Source organism: Colletes gigas, unplaced genomic scaffold (genome assembly GCF_013123115.1).
Source record: "Colletes gigas isolate AHSC1104 unplaced genomic scaffold, ASM1312311v1 Colletes_gigas_Sc00008, whole genome shotgun sequence".
Taxonomy (NCBI): Eukaryota; Metazoa; Arthropoda; class Insecta; order Hymenoptera; family Colletidae; genus Colletes; species Colletes gigas.
The window spans coordinates 7,251,209-7,268,122 of NW_025106637.1; the positions used below are offsets into that span (position 1 = coordinate 7,251,209).

A 16,914-nucleotide genomic window follows, 5' to 3' on the forward strand; every position below is an offset into this window, starting at 1 on the left:
CCGAAACAACAAATGTACGATTCCTTTTTCAAGCACAAGATTTTAACATAAAGTTACTTACAATTAATGCGAGGGACTCGTTTCACCTCGTTTGAATGTTTCGAATCCGTTACGAATGTACTCTCGAAGATTTATATCTGAGACTTTATAAATATGCAGCAAGGGAAGACGTGAACATATATAAATGTAAATTAAATTTTTTATAATTCAGAGTGAGTAATTCAATCTAGGCAGAGATAAGTATTAAGAAATGAATTATTTTAAATTACTTTCGAAACTCAACACACATATTGAGAAAGAATGAATAATCTGAACATGTTACAAAACCAAGCTTCGATCGTTAAAAGTTTAATATATAGAGAGTAACTGAATTTATATAAAAGAGTAATCTTTGTTTTAACACTAAATCTGACGGCACTTCATGTATACCCATTCCTACCATGACCGGTCAAATGACCAGTCTTTCCTTTTCTCTTTTACGAGGCAACGTACTTGTAATTTTTGCATTATATCGAAAAATTAGAAAGTTATTTATAGAAGACAATTATGTACGAAAAAATGGCATAGTAATTATGCAAACACTCTGTATACAAATTTAAATTAATTTTCAATTGAATAAACAATTTATGATCCAGTTTTATCGCACACCAGTCGTATAATCAATAGGAATTGCTGAAACTTTTTTGGGTGTATAGCGTCAAAGGAAATGTCAAAATAAACATAGAAGAGAGCATAAATAGTAGTAGCTATTATGCTCATTAGATAGGGGATGAAATGCCCTTTAAAATGAGCGTTCGAACGAGTCGATAGCTCTATTAGTTCCGGAGATATTGCGATTTTAGTTTCAAGTCGATGCGGTGGCTAGTTTCGGAGATATAAGGGTCCAAAGCGTTTGTTTACGTCGCGTGATCAATGAAGTCACGTGACCGTAGTAAATAGTAAACGTGACGTCACTCGCTCGCTCGCTTAGTGGGTCAACGTGCGACAAGGAGGTCCGACGCGTCAGACGGAGACAGAGATAGTCAAATTAGAAAAATTACCCCTTCACATAAATTACGATATCTCGAAAACGGAAAGTCGGATCGACAAAAACCAAAAACCATTTTAAAGGGGAGGCTTTGCCGCTTCTAACAATACCTCAATAATTAATAAAACACTAATAGTTTCGGAACTGTGCGCGTCTAAAGTTTTAGTATTTTCAATACGCGTTGTTAGACTGTTTTAAGACAGTGAAAACTGAAGATTCTCTCCTTTCGTCTTTGCTATACATATATTTCCTATTTACATCAGAAGCTAACCAGAATTTGGTACCGAATTTTGTCCAGTTCTTTTACAAAAAAATATAAATCATTCAACCGGTCGCGGTAGATTTAGTGTTAAATTAGATACTTCAACATTCAAAGACCTTTTAATACCATTATTACAAATCTGAAACCAGCTTGTCAGCAGCATTTTTAAAATTTTTCTCTAACTTTGGGACAGTGTTTTCGATAACAGTTAAACATAAATAATTTTATCGTGCTCTCGAGTCGATACTTTCAGAAATGAAACCACAATGCATTTCTCGTCTCCTTTCTAGTTATCAAAACTCTCACTGCTACATTCTACATATTTCGGCTGCCCTGCGTATACTTTTCTGTATAAAGAGCTGTTTAATAAAACCGGACAAAGAATCTTCGATCTTTCAAGTGTCTTCGTGCAACGCGCAATAAATTCTCAAAATGTCGGGAAACGATTTTTAATACGAGAAAGCGTAATTCTCTTTCGTGCTTCACGATGTCCGACGCTCAACACTCCCTATCTAATTTTCTATTTTCACAGTTTATTCCTCGGGATTCACTGAAACTTTGTCATCATTTCCAAACAGTCCAATCGATAAATTCTAATTTTTCCATTCTTTCTTTCTTAATTGGTAAGCGCATAATTTCTCGACTGAACGATTCTGATTTTCCATCGATCGCTATACTTTTACGGTTCCAGCTTTAACGGAAGCTTTCGAGGAGCCCGTAACTCCACGAATGGATCTCTAGAATGTCTAATGTCGATCGTTTGATCGGTAAAATCCTGAGCACCGTGATGCTTTGTGCGAAGAGGCGTTCTATGCGTGTTCCTTTAAACGTCTAAAAAGCGTTCCGGGAATCCCGATCCGTTTGAGATTCTATCACGAGCTCGTGGACGAGAAGTCGGGTAAACGTTAGTAGTAAAAAAAAAGAAAAAATAAAAGGAAACAAACACGTTTTTCTTTTTTCTTTTCCATGTGTTCGTGGCTACGCTGGAGGCTAACGCTGCGGAAGACTTTGACGCGCTATAAGTATAGTAGACCTTACACGTTAAATTACGTCTGACTAGAGTCGTTTATCTCGGCTAAGTGATTCTCGGTTCACCGTTTACGATTAAGATCGATTTAAGTCGCCTAGAAACGGTTATCGCTATCTCGCGTTGTAGTAGAGGTAGTATATCATAATAATATCGAAAGAAGAAGTTTCATCCTCAACAAACGTCAATGTTTCTTGGAGTTCCGAGGAGATTGTCTTTGACACTTACGCGACGAGGTGTCTCGATGAGCAATCTTATTTATCCCTAACCAGTTACCTTAATAAGTCGTTAAAACGCTTGGGATAATAGAGGTCGAGTAAAAGGCTGGAGAACGGAGGAGAAAGTTTCGAGAACTCGACGGAATCGAAGGAACTCTGCTTCCTTCTTTCATTTCTATCGCGAAGACTTCGTCGTAGAGCGATCGAAAGGGGCTGATCTGTCGACGATCTTGCATAGAAACCCTATGACCTCTCGAGTAATAATTAATTTAATTAATAATTAATTTTTCATTTCAATTATTCGCAAATAAAAAATAACCGACATTTTAGCCCCTTTCCCGTATCATCGTCGCAATGCATCGCAATAAGATTCTACATTCTCGATTTCACGTTTGTTTCATAAAAGCATTGCTCGTGTTAAAGTAAACGACACACTCGAAAGATCGTAGATCGAATCGATGTCCAGATGCAATTTAATCGCGTCACCCTGTACATATGCGCTGCTACGGTCCTATTAGCGTATCGACCTTTAATGCATACTTTTCTTTTGTTGACCAGCAATAATCATCTTTGTCTTTTTTATTTCCCTATTCGTTTACGCTTCAATCGTACGCTTCAACGACGTAGAAAGAAAAGTTCATTTCGTACTGGCGGAGAATTAATAAGTAATACGTTATCAATAGCATTATTCATTTATTATAATTATTATTGTTATTGTTATCATTATTAAATATTATTAGTACTAGCGTTATTATTAATATTATCATTGTTTTTCATCTCCTTCGTGTTATTTGTTATTTAATTTTATGTATTATAAGATTAATAGTTTTACGATGACAACTCCGCGTGTGACAAGACGACTTTAATATATATAATATAATATAAATATTTATATATATTTATACTATATATTATATATTAAATATATAGTTATATATATATACATATATATATATATATATTTTTTTTTATTAAAGGCGCAGAGTGAGTTAGTCCTCTCTGCATTTCCCTTCTCTGTTTCCTTCGTTTTTCCCCTTTTCCTGGTTTTCCATTCTGCTGGCCCTTATCGTTCGTCCTTTTGATTCGTTTAAACAAAAAACTCGTCGGGTTTTGATGGAATGTTGCCACTTTCAGTCATTCGAGGATATCGTCCTTTAAAAAATCATATTCCTCTTATAACGTTCACTCGATAGTTGGATTCGTCCTTAGCAATCGACAACAAGAACCCCATTTAATGTAAAATTCTGACATTAGTTTTTTTTTCACTATTGCAGATCCATGACCACTGTAGAACAAGTGTCGTTACCGAATCAAGCTCTTAAAATGTAATGCGATTAATTTGTGGATAACGTACTGTAAAAATGTTCACTGACTGTTAATTTTTAAAAATCTGTTTAATTCTTTGTATTTTTATAAACCTTATGTACATAAGTTACACAAATTAACAAAGGGTACAGGCACTAGCCACAAAGGGGTGATATAATATTTGTCATATCTTCTTTACACGGAAATTAAATTTATCTGGAAGAAGTATTCTGAATTATGACCAGAAAGAATTTTTATAGAGAGAAGGAAATGTTTTCTTAAAAGTTTCTCTATCGAGTTCTATCGAAAAAATTATGATGCTTCTTCTGTCAAGCCTTTTCCTACGATCTCTTCGAAATGCAATTGAACGAATGTGCTTGCAAGATAGGTTGCCAGTAATTGTTGAAATTTATCATTTTTGTAATTCGCACCCGAGGGAAACGCGGTCAACTTTTTTTTTGACATCGCCCGATTCGTGAAAGCGTACGTTTTGTGTTTCCTTGCATTTACGTTTGCTGCGTGAGTGTTTCGAAATAAGTCTCGTGTCACGTTCTTACAACAAGTTCAAGAAGGTGGAAACATTTCGGCAGCAAGTGCAATAAATGTCACTCCGCGCGTCGGTGTCGTATCTCGTCAAGACCAAGAACTGTATGTTCTGTATTTCGCGTGTATCGAAATACACGGGTACCCGTGCGCCAACGTGTCCGTATTTTTAATTCCTAAAGACTCGCTAGCACACGGGTACACGTGCATTTAATGCTTGTATGTTTAAATACACGAAAACACAACTCCGCAAAATTTCGGGGTCGCGGTTAACGGAAAGAAATTCCAACGTGATTTCTTCTAACAAAATTAGTCGGCACACAAAACTAATAAATAGTCGCAAATCTATCGGTAAACAGTTTTAATCGATCAATTGTTCTGTTTCGATACAAAAAAATTAAGTGATACATTTGGGTAACAGACGTCAAACTGCGTCTCTGTGTACGCAAAGAATAAAATCAATGGTGTCGTATGGTAAGAAAAGGAATTGTTTAATCGCCTGATACACGTCGCGAGCGTTCCTTTTGGTGCACGTTGAAAACTGCTTTGTCGAGAACCTATCGTCACATCCCGTCCGGCTTCAAAGTTCATTTCATTTTCACTCGTCGTTCGATTCGTTGGATTATTATTATTATTATCGTTATAGTTATAATTATTATTATTATTGTTGTTATTATCATTATCGTTATCATTATCGTTATTATTATTGTTAGTATTATTTATTATTACCATTGATGGCTCTACGTTTTTCATCGATGCCACGTTTTTGTTCTCCCTCTCGAAACAAAGCGATCGAATGAAAAGATCTCTCCCGTAATCAACGAAAAAAACTCCCTTTACCCGGTGCCTAACCGTTTTCCCTCCTCCGTAACGACGACAATTAGTTTCACGGAACGACTCGACAAATTTTTCTACCGTCTCGTCTAATTAATCCCTAAGACCCTGAATCTCGTGAACAGCTTGAACGTTAACCGTGATAGTTGAAGGTACGCCCTGAACATTAATTAATCTCACTAACGTAAGCGCGTCCGGCTTACGACCACTCGTAAACGTCGGTTCTCGCTGGATAAAAAAAATAAATGAGCATCCGTGAGCAATGAATTACGGTTCTTTTTTCTTTTTCTTGCATTTCTTTTTTTCTTTTGTTTAATTTCCATTTTTTTTTCTCTCTCGTTCAGTGAGCAACTTCGAATTCTTCAACTTGATTTCGATATGTGGCAACAAGTAATCGTCTCATTTTAAGAACGAATAAATATAGTTTTTTTTTTTTATTAATTTAGCGAACGGTTTGCCCCCGTTCCTCTTTCTCTAATCGCCGAAACTTCGTCTCGGGCTTCGTGGTACCTAATCGTTAGTGATTTCTCGTCCCTTTCAATAATAAATCGACCTAGACGACAATCTAAAGGTTTTCGCGGATGCCGACGCCTCTGCATCCTTATTCCCGGCCGCTTTCGCGCTCTCGTAAATAACTAATTAAATAACAAGTAGTATCGATAGACTCGATGTTATTTCACCGTTAACAATTAGCGTTACACGTACACGTTTACGTGTTTAGATTCGATTAAAATGGAAGCGTCGTCGCTCGGCCGCGACGTGCAACGAATGAGCCAATCGGAGGCCGATCTGATTAATTCATTATGCAATTTCATCGACGATTCCCGCGATAGTACAATCCGTGATTCAAATATTCTTCTCCTTGAATATGTTCTCCTCGTTTTGTTATTCGTTTGTTCCGTTTTTAATTGCATATAGATTCTCGGGGAACACATTAGTGAGCAACTTCTTAGTCAAATTATGTTTCGTAGTTCGTGGACAATGATCAAAGCTTTTTTAACAGCTCATGTCATTGTCCATTATTGTTTTTTTTTTCTTGTACGCATTCACGTTTTTTTTTGTATTATTGTTGTTGATGTAATTAAGATCTCGTTATTGAATCGACTACTTAGAATATAATACTGTTAATGTTCGTGCAATGTTATGAAATTTATAATTCATTTACTTTAAATGTAAGAACAATTTACAAACTGATTAAACAAGCTGCGCGTTTTGATTATTCAGTTCGTAAATTTTAATTAAGTTTAGTCCTGAAGCTGTACTTTGGGGTCATTTATGTCCGTGCAATTAAGTCGTACGTTGACCAGATTCGAGTATTTTCGGCGGTAAAAGAAAGATCGAGTATCGAATGTACGAAGGAGAACGTTTTCGAGTGCTCAAATGTCTACGGAAAGCAATTTTTAAAACATAAATGACACCAATGCATGGTTTACGCTGTAGTTCAGGTAATGTACAGTTCTAAGGTAAAAGAAATATATTTTAAAATAACAGACAATGACTACGGTTTATGACGCAAATGCGGACTCTATGTTTCTACCAAAATGGTTTATAAATAGAGATATCACGTTACGATATTAATGTCGTCTTATCGAAGTTACAGTTTAAATTTAACTCTGTTAGAATTATTTAATTTAGTTGGAATTTCATTGTAATTATTAATCAAACTGGCCACTGAAGGGCTCAAGCCGGCCACGTTTCAATTATTTATCGTCGCCATATGACTCTTTCCACCAACTTGAACTACAGCAAACGTCGTCGCGGAAAAGAAAAGAAGAAACGACCGCGGACTGGTTCGTCATTTCGCAACAAGAACGTCGCGAATACCGAATAGTAATTTCCATGTTTGCTATAGTACACGCGTTGCAGGATCTTATTACGAAACGAAATCACCGTAACAATGGCGTTTTATAAACGCGTAGCACCTTTTCCTTTTTTTTTTCTTTATATCTCTTAATTAGTTTGACGGTATAGCGTGTATCGACCCATTCGTCGTTTTACATTTATGTTTTCCGCGGTTTTCTCTCTGTTTCGCTAATGAAACTCGCCTGAGATAACCGTGTTTTTTTTACATTTTTCTTTTTGTCTTTTCCCTACGTAATACTGTATTCTACCGAAACCTTCCGGCGCGAACCATTATGTATGAGCTTTAAATTCAATTCAATAGTTTAATTAGTTTAGCTGATTTACCTTTTTAAAGGTTGAGAATGGTTATGCCACCAATCGAGCGTTTATTGATTACCGTTTATAGTTTATATTTTCTACGTTTTTTTTTTTTTTAAATCGTTCCTATAACATCATTAACAACGTTTTTTCATTAATTATTATTTTTTTTTTTTTAACCATTATAATAGTATTTAAAAGATAACATGATTGGTTGTCGCGTCAATGCCAATGGCCAGAACGTGCTATATTATTATTTTTTTTTTTTTTAGCTTTTGCTTAATATATTTTCAACAAAACCCGCCTGCGAGACTATCCGTTAACGAGATTTTGATATTTTCTTTTTCATTCACGATGACGTGTTTCCAGTTCTTCCAATTCGTTTGCTTTAAATTTGTTTAGTACAGTCGACGAGATTGCTTTTACTCTTTCGGGCCTTCGTTTTATTCTTTGTCGAAGGAAGAAATTATTTTTCATCGAGGACGCTAAGATTTTTCTCTTCTGACGTCGATATCTTTCGATCTGAATGCGTAATGCTTGATGGCTTTATCGTTTTAACGTCTATTCGAAATGGTAGAAACTTAGATGTATACGTGGCTATACCAAATTAAACGATTAATCACTAATTTGGTTGAGCGTTAAGAATGGAGATATATTGGAACAACACTGTATCAAAATTCATCGTTTAAACAGTCTTTTTGTAATATAAATCATTTTAAGGATTTGACTATTTAATATTAAACATTTTTTAAACTCGAAAGGTGCCTGTCTCGAGACACATTTCACACTCACAATATATAGAATATCATAAAAAAAAAGTGAGCTTAATACATCTGAAAGTTTTCTCGAAATTATGAAACATCGAGGACAGTATTTATAATCAAATGTTAGGGCAATGTTTTATGATTTAAAGAAGCACCAATATAAAATCTTGCATTCTTTAGATGCTGAATTGATTACCGTTTGTTTAGTCTCCGTACAGAGTTGTTCCAATAGAAGCTTAACCAAAAAATGAAAGTCGGATAAAACACGCGATTATTGAAATTAACGAAGTACAGCTTTGAACCTAATCTTAGAAACTCGAAACATTCACAGCTCGCAAAGGTAATCCCATTTCCTTGTCAATTATTCCGTCTGGGTGTTCCGCGTGTAGCGTTTTCTGTCGAGTTACAAGTCCGTATATTAAATTGAATATCATATTAAATACTGAGCACTCATGTATTGACTAAAGAGTTTTCTGACTTTTCGAACTTGTAGCCGACAAAAATCCGACACGCACCCAAAACGATCCACGAAGTACGATGGAGTTTAATTGACTTTGTGGAAATTTTTCGAACCTAGTGAAATCAGTTCTCGTCGTGTCCATTCACTGTTATTGCAAGATAAAATATAGCGCAACAATTGCTAAACATAATACCAAAAACTTAATTTTTAAACGGTAGTCGATCGATAAACGGCATTGTTTCACGTTTTGCAAAGGAAGGTTGGACGAACTATTGTTTCTTTGTCATGGATTATGCGAAGAATACGGAGAAGGTTTCTTATTCGGTTAAGATTTATTCTGAGATAACTATCTACCGACGAATCGTTCATAGTTTATTGTAGATTTTCAAGGCTTCGCTGACTTTTAATCAATAACTTTGCTACTGCGGAGTCACAACATGTACGATGGACAAATTGTAATCGAAAAGGAAGTTCTTTAGTAAACCTTCGTACAACCTTCGTTTTCGCGTTAATTTCACTTCCGTGGTGACAGAATCAAGGAATTCGTTCGTTTGGGCGCGAACACTTAAAATTATCGAAACTTTCGCCACCAGTGCAGTCGGTTGTACAAGAATGAACCATTAAAGTCTTGTAATTTCAAAAGTAAACCTGGCAAACGTGCAATCGTAAAGGAAAGAAGGTGACGCTTGTTTTTGTTCGCAAAAGGAAGATTCGTGCGTGAATGTTCGCGGAATTGTGTTCGTTCTAAGAAAGGGATTCACTTTGCAGCGACAAAACAGGAGAATCAATCGGATCCAGTGCGCATCCGTTGACGGATAATCCGACTTCGGACACTTTCGCAGACAAATTACAAATGTTTTTTGGCCATTTAGAGCGAGTGGCGTGCGGTCGGAGAGCAAAGAGATATTACTCGAGAACCGGGCTTCGGCGGTCGCTCGAAATCGCGAAAAGTTCGTCTCGAGAAGAAATATTTGTTTTCGAGATCGATGGAACTCGCTCGCGCGAGAAAAAGTTACGGTCACCGTCGCGAACAAGTTCTGTCGGAAATAGTCTCGTCAGAGATCGTCGAGACTCGCGTCGTTCGAATGCAGACACGATTTAAAAAAGTAAATATACACTAACAGGCTCGAGTTCGTTCGAACCGCGATCGCCAGTCTCGACTATCCTCGGGGGAAAGAACTGAAAAGAGAGGACGCGGTCCTTTCGTCGCGCGAAATTTCGAGGATGCGGAAGCCTCTTTGAAACGTTAGATCGAAAAGTTTTTGCGAGTAAATTGTGTAACTGTGTGTCTCTGTGTGTTGGGTATGTTGGTAAGAGAGAGTGTGTACCGTGATGTGCGCTCGTACAAGCGTTGTACAGAGGGACAACAACAAACGATGTCCGCCGATAGAAGGGGGAAAGTAAACGCGTTAATAAATGAAGAAACATGCTGCGCTAAATTAATCGTCACCGTCGCTATCCGTATTTCCACACGCGAACACGCGTTACCCCCCACGCCATTCGTTATTTTCCGCTCGCTAAACGCCGGATATTACCTCTTACGAGCTAACAGAGAATAGTATTTTTAACGCCGCGCTGTCGCACGCCACCTTAAATCGTAGTATAAATCCCCCGTTTATTTAAGTTGTCGTCGATTTACTTACTAGTGATACGGATAATAAAATTCACTGGCATTGTTTTGAATCATCTTGGCAGTTCATTGTGTGTAGTATTATTTTACTTATCTCTCTCTCTCTCTCGTCTTTTGCTTTATTTTTTTTTTCGTTTTTTTTTTTGTTTTTTTACGTTTTCAGGTTTTCGGAATATTCAACGTGTGCGCTTTGCTCTTAATCGTGTTTGCTTCGTATCGTCGTGGTTTTCTCTTTAAGCACAATAAAAGGAGCAGTGTACCCTTCTTCAGCTTGTCGCTCTCTCGTTTGTATCTCTCCCTCTCTCTTTTTCTCGTTGAGATGCACTCTCTTTCTCTTTCTCGTTTGAGCAGGAACCAGGGCCAAACGGAAAATCGTTTCGTGGCCGTGGACCGCGCCCCGTGAAACTCGATTTATTCTTCAACAAATTCAAACGCTTCGACGGTCCTCAGTGCTCTGTGTTCTCGCGTGTACATGTATGTGTGTGTACGTGTTGCACGCATATACGCAGATCTATTTGCATCCCGATTGCTTACAACTGCAGAAGCGAGGTCTGATGGCGGACACAATTTTCACGTTTCAGCGGAATTATTCTTTTCTAAGTTCGGAAAGCAGAATTTCATAGAAACAAAATTAGCGCGGAAAGAATGTTTTGAAATTTCATTTGAAAATTATTGAAGAGAGCCCTTTGATCGTTTCTCACCGACTCGAAGTAAATATTTTTTATAGTAGAAGATATATATTATAAAAATAAGGAAAGAAGTTCTTGATAGTAAATAAATAATCGTTCGTGGAGTACGATAAACCAAAGTAGTGCTAATCAACTCCCGGATTCGTGGTTGAAGCTTAAAAATGGAATAATCGAGCAAAATATCGACTGATCGGGGGAACGTTATCGTTTTGAAGATCGTTAACTCGCGGTGGAAAATCAAAGTGACGATATCCTGTTGTCGGAAAATCGTGTCAACTGCGCTCGAGAGACTAAAAAATCCCAACCCTCTGCGCGATTGGGATGCACATACTTCAACGGGGTCAGCGTGCTGCGTATACAGGGTTATGTACTTGTGTATTTGTGTGTGTGCGCGCGTGTTTGTGTGTGTGTGTGTGTGTGTCGGTATCCCTTCCAACGCCCCCGTGTAGGCGCATTTTCAACGTGTCTCGCTAAGGCGTCCTCTTGGAATGAACTACATGATGAGATATTTCTTAAATATCGTAAAGAACGAAGAGCATAATCTTCGCATTGCTTTCTTCCTATCGCGGTGCAGATCTCCTGAAACGTGACAACCCACGAGCTTGAAGCGGGACCCCGTGCTGGACATCCAAGCGTAGAAACGTCGTTGTAAGCGTCGTTCGCGGGCTCCTGCCGCGCCCGATGCGTCCGATGCGCCCGATGCGTCCGATGCGTCCGATCCGTTCGAGGTCGTCGTCGTGTTCGTCGTCATCCGCACCGAAATGCCGCGCCCGTGCACGATCCTCGTCGACCTCCGACCTTCCGGCGGCTGCCTGTGTTTTCTGAATCACGTGACGATGATGTGCGGCGCCGACAGTAGGACGGTGATGGTAGCGATGATGGTGAACAGAGTAAAAATGATTAGGCACATTCTGTCGATCACCATCGCCGCGAACTTCCAGTCGTTCTTCACGTTCGTGTTCAACTCCTCCGTCTTCAGTTGATCCGTTATTATCTGGAACAAACAATCGTTCCGTCTATACCATTTCACTAAGGAATATCATCCCACGATTAAACACGACCACACGAGATCAATTTTTTTGTATTATTATACTGGAACTCGGAGAACTGGTTGCTTATGGCTTTACTGCACCAATGTCTTGTGCTATTTTATTATTTGCACGTAGAAACTGTAAATATTTATTTTACTGCTTGATGCTACGATTGATATTAGCTATTAAAACATTAAACTCGAGAATGAGGGCAACTAAAATTGTATAATATGGAAAACAAAGAGCAACTACCTACCAGAATCCATACTGAAACCTGCGAGACTCATCATATGATATGAGACCAACCATGTTCATTCCAAACGTGTGTTTACAATTATTAGGGTAGAAATGTAGTGAAAAATTCATAGTCCACGTCCAGCAATTGAACAATATCGTAACAATATCGTTTGGGTTAGAAATGTACCTTGATCTCTTTCAGGATCAGGATGAGCTCGTATCTGGCACAAAAGCACGCGTTCTGAAGTATCGTTTCGACCTGGGGAGCAGGCGTTTCCGGTGGATGTTGATGATGGTGCGGCGTGTGACCGATCTGGTGTGCTGGATAAGAGGTGTGTGCCAATGGCGTTGAGTGTTGATGATGCGGCGTCGCAACGTGGCTATGATGATGATGAGGCGTCGCGTGTATGTGACTGTGTCCGTGACCCATTGTGTGATGGTGAGGGCCAGGTGTACTGTACACATTGTTCAGGAGATTGTTGTGGGACGCCAAGGCGTTGTCCTCGAGGTCCAGGACGTTTGCTAAAAGGGATTTGCTGCTTCTTTGGGGAAGCTCCAGGTCGCCGTATGTCTTGTTAGTACCTGTTTCGATAAAACACACCGATGAACAAACGTGACATTGACAAATAAAGCTTCTGTTATATTCATTTAAAATCGAGAACATTCAGAATTTTGGATTCGCGAGGATGGTTCGGTGGAATTTCAACTTTTACTTTGGTAAATTTATTTTTTCGTAAAATAACAAAGTTACGAGTCGATATGTGACAAGTATATCAAAAACATCGATTTGGGCAAGGAAGAAGTTACAACAAGGAAGTTTTTGGAAAGTAACGGGCGTTAATTCCTGTCAGCGTTTTAAACTTTTAAATAATTTACTTATAGGTTTTGTATGTTGCTCGAGTATGGTGTTGGTAGATAGATAAAAATTGATATGCATGCACATGACTCGAAATAAGTCAGGTACAGTGATGTAAAGTGTACTGTGCACATCTCGGTAGTCTGTGGCGTTGAGTGATATTGGTTTGTGTAAAACAGTGCCAAAACATTTATTTAGATAGCAGTAATTGTCGTCAGTACTTGTGTCGATGCTTTTTCGTGTCACTAAATTACCGGTGACTGGAGACGGTTTCTGAGACTTTGACGCGTCCTTCTCTTCATTATCAGTCGGTCGTGACATACAAAGTACACAAGGCAGCCAGCAAAGAAATACCACTTTCACCTGCAAATCAGAGTCAAAATGTAATTTATATTCCAGTACAACAACATCAAATAAACAAGAAAGTACAGAAGTATATAGAAAACTGTGTACACTTAATTATTTACTTCAATTCATGATGAAGTATAGTACGTACGTGTATGATATAATTTATCATAGCTGTGCATACGTATAATCATTTGATAGTAAATTCTTAAATAAAGTTTCAGAAGTATATATTCAGAAAATGTAATCCAATTATCGTTCAGGTTTTAATGACCTCCAGTGGATTTGTTATCCAAGCCTATAGGTCCGGATAAATAATTAAATCATGACGAACTATTGTCAACGCCTGCCATTTGCGGATATAATTCGACAACGCGTAAACTAAATTCAATATTAGTATAATTGTCTGCGCATTTATGGCGAGAAATGTGACCGATTAAACCAATCGTCCGAGAAAATTTCAATTAAAATTAAAATTACCTATCTATCCGATCGAAAATCATTATACGCGACGAGAGGAAGCTATACGTTAATCTCCATCGCCAAATCGAAATTGAAATTGTACGAACATAAGCTTTCAACATCCTACAGTATATATGCAGGGTGTTCGGAAAAATTATTTGTAGTTGTGGGGGTCAGTAACAATCATTTTTCAAATCGTCTTAGAAAAATTATTTTCGGTTGCAGGGGTCAATTACAATCATTTTTGGTTAATAGACATAGCCCCGAATTCCTGCGTACTTTCGAGAAAAAAATTCTTTACCGAAAATATACTGTGTGGCTTATAACTTTTTATACGAAGTCACAATCAACAAATTAGTATCCTTGATTTTCGTCTTATTTTGGCCTCTAGAATTTCCCATTAAAATTTTTCCCAGGCGTGTCCGAACACCCTGTATAAATTGAGCATAAAAATGATATAATTATTAAGTAACCTAACGAAGAACATGGATACAAACTCGATATTTATTTAAAACATTGGGGTTTTAATTATTACGCATTAAAAATTTTAATTATCTTTCATTAAAGTTATAGGGATAATGTTCTAGGAACATGCTTTGTTAATGAAGCGCGGTGAGTTTATGTTGAGAGGTTGGCTGCCATGCGGCAAGCAATGGTGGGGAGACCGCGTGGTAGAACAAAGTGTCCTGTGTTTCGCGTGGTTAATATCGAAAGTCTTTATGTGTTTTAGAATGTTTCACGTTAATTAAATCTTTTGTTCTTACAATTATGTTGTGTTATTATCGTTGGCTGTAAGAAGTGTACAAAATTTGGGCTCCCCAACTTAGTATGTAAGTATAGCTAATTGCCATTAAATCGTTGTTGCTAGCGAGTGACGCGTCAATTTCGATTTTTGTGGTCTGCGAAATTATTTGAATTATTTCGCTACTAATTTTTAGAAATAGTGTAAAAATAACGTCCATATAAGTTCCTTAATTGTTCGTAGAGGTGATAATAAACGACATCTATCTAATATAATTTCTATTCCGCGTGATTTGAAGAAATACATGGTTAGGAAACGATAGTTCTTGAACGTGGCGCTGCAATGTATGTATTAATGGTGTACTGAATTTGCGTGGAAAGATTTGCGAATCGTCACGTTATTTTTCTGCAGAATTTATAAGAAAAATACATAGCAAATGCCTCGCGGATACGAATTATTTCAGAAATTTAACGACAGATGTCGCTTATGGGAATCTCGTAGTTCGAAGAATATAATAGATAGTAAAATCCGTGCAAGGAATAACCCAGTGTCTTTCTAAAGGGTGAATCAAGTTAACGACCAAAGTAAACCTGAAGGGTACTTTCAAGCATATGGTGTCACGCTAATTGAAGCCACATACGCGTCGAGTTCATCCGCGAGGTAACTTCCGAGAGCGCAGAAGGAGGAGACGAGGTAAGGCCTCGAATTTTGGTTAAAATAATGCAGAGACACTTGCACCGAATATATAAAATAATTACAAAGAGAGACTAGAGGATGCAGAATATAGTTCGACAATTACGACGTTTAAATCTTTCGTTATTAATGCAAATAAAACTTTTCAAATTCTGACTGAATTCACATTATGATAAAAAAATATTCGAAATTAACGTAAAAGTTTAAAATTATTTTGGTTATGTTGGTATAACGCTATTGATATTAGTCAAATTTTTCCTAGATGTACAAGAATTTGTAATTTGTTAAAGAAATGTAGCTTGAATTAAATCTGTAAAGATAATACTTACCCACTCGGACATTTGGTGAGTATCAGAGTTTCGGTGATGGTAATTTAAAATAAGGATGGTGCTGACAACACTGCTGGCCACCATAAACATGATGCAGTTGAAGTATGTTCCTGTAGAAATTCCATTCATTTAATCTTTTAGTATAACATTTAACGCAATAGTTTATTATTTGCATGTTTTAATTTTTTAGATAATGGAATATTGACGTTTTTTAAATTTACAGTAATTTCTATTAGCAAGATGATGGAATAAATACAAGAAAAACGTTTATTGTTAATCATATTACGCGATACAGAAAGTCGAGCATCTTTCGTTAGAATAGGAATGGATCTCATTTAATAACCTAACGTTCTAGGGGAACGCAAATGCGTTCGTTCCTTCTCGTTGCATAATAAATACCGGTGAAAAATGCTTTCCATGTAAACAAATGCCGTCTCGAGTGTTTGAACTGACTTAACAAGTGAAATCAAGTCCCGATCGAAAGGGACCTAGCCTCCGTTGAATTAATAATGGCTTATCAATGCGTTTACAAATCACATTTAAATATCAAGGAAGTATTTGGTATATTCAGCGAATCGCGTTTTCAATACGATCGTTTGAATTATCGATTGAACGATTTCAGAACGTTCGCATCGGCTATTCGTATTCAAGACGTCAATGAACGTTTGTTATAGACGCGTACGTCTGACTTGCACGATCTGTTAGCGGTGACATGTCAGTAGCATAGTCTGAACTGCAATGGGCGATCGTGAGACACAGATAAAGGGTCGTAGGTACAATAAGCCACGGCCATACGGCCTCTGTTCAGGTTAGATCCAGGTACAACCAAATCCAAGATCCGCCCATGTGTCTCGCGGAAGGTTGATAACGCGCGAACAGCTTCGAAGAATAACCGTTACCCAACGTATCCTTCTTTCCTTACGGCGTATCGCGATAATAAATCGCGGTAGAAGGAGTAGTCCGTCTCCACTCGATGATAATAAATATCGAAATTTTCTTGGTGAAAATGAATATCGAATTGCAGGCGACGTAATGAAATATGGCAGAAGTTCTCGAACTTTATCACTGTCCTGGCTCTAAGACTAGTTTTTCATATTTATTTCGCGCGGTATTTCATCACAGAGGCTGGGGATTTTCGAATGAAAATGCATCAAGCAGACTTCTGTATCTCGATATGCGAATGTAAATAATGAAACTTCCAGAAAGTATCGTCTCGTGCAAATTTATAACGAAATGTCCAAATTTATAAACAGCATTTATATTCGGTGAATTTCATAGGACATTTATAAATAGGCAACGT

The 16,914-nt window shown here is 37.6% G+C and overlaps 1 protein-coding gene across 2 annotated transcripts in view; it reads right to left on the minus strand.

The window, feature by feature from the left end:
- Positions 1 to 11,673: 11,673 nt before the first annotated feature.
- LOC122396938 (neuronal acetylcholine receptor subunit alpha-7-like) overlaps positions 11,674 to 16,914 on the minus strand; it is a 180,732-nt gene continuing 175,491 nt past the window's right edge. Inside the window, exons 9-12 of one of the 2 annotated variants that reach the window (XM_043395733.1) lie at positions 15,615 to 15,724; positions 13,298 to 13,406; positions 12,375 to 12,769; positions 11,674 to 11,913 (exon numbers count right to left, since the gene is read on the minus strand). In XM_043395733.1, the coding sequence (XP_043251668.1) occupies positions 11,746 to 11,913; positions 12,375 to 12,769; positions 13,298 to 13,406; positions 15,615 to 15,724 (782 nt within the window). In that variant the 3' untranslated portion in view covers positions 11,674 to 11,745. Of the gene's footprint in view, positions 11,914 to 12,374; positions 12,770 to 13,264; positions 13,407 to 15,614; positions 15,725 to 16,914 lie in introns of both variants that reach the window. The other variant, XM_043395732.1, reaches the window with a different exon arrangement.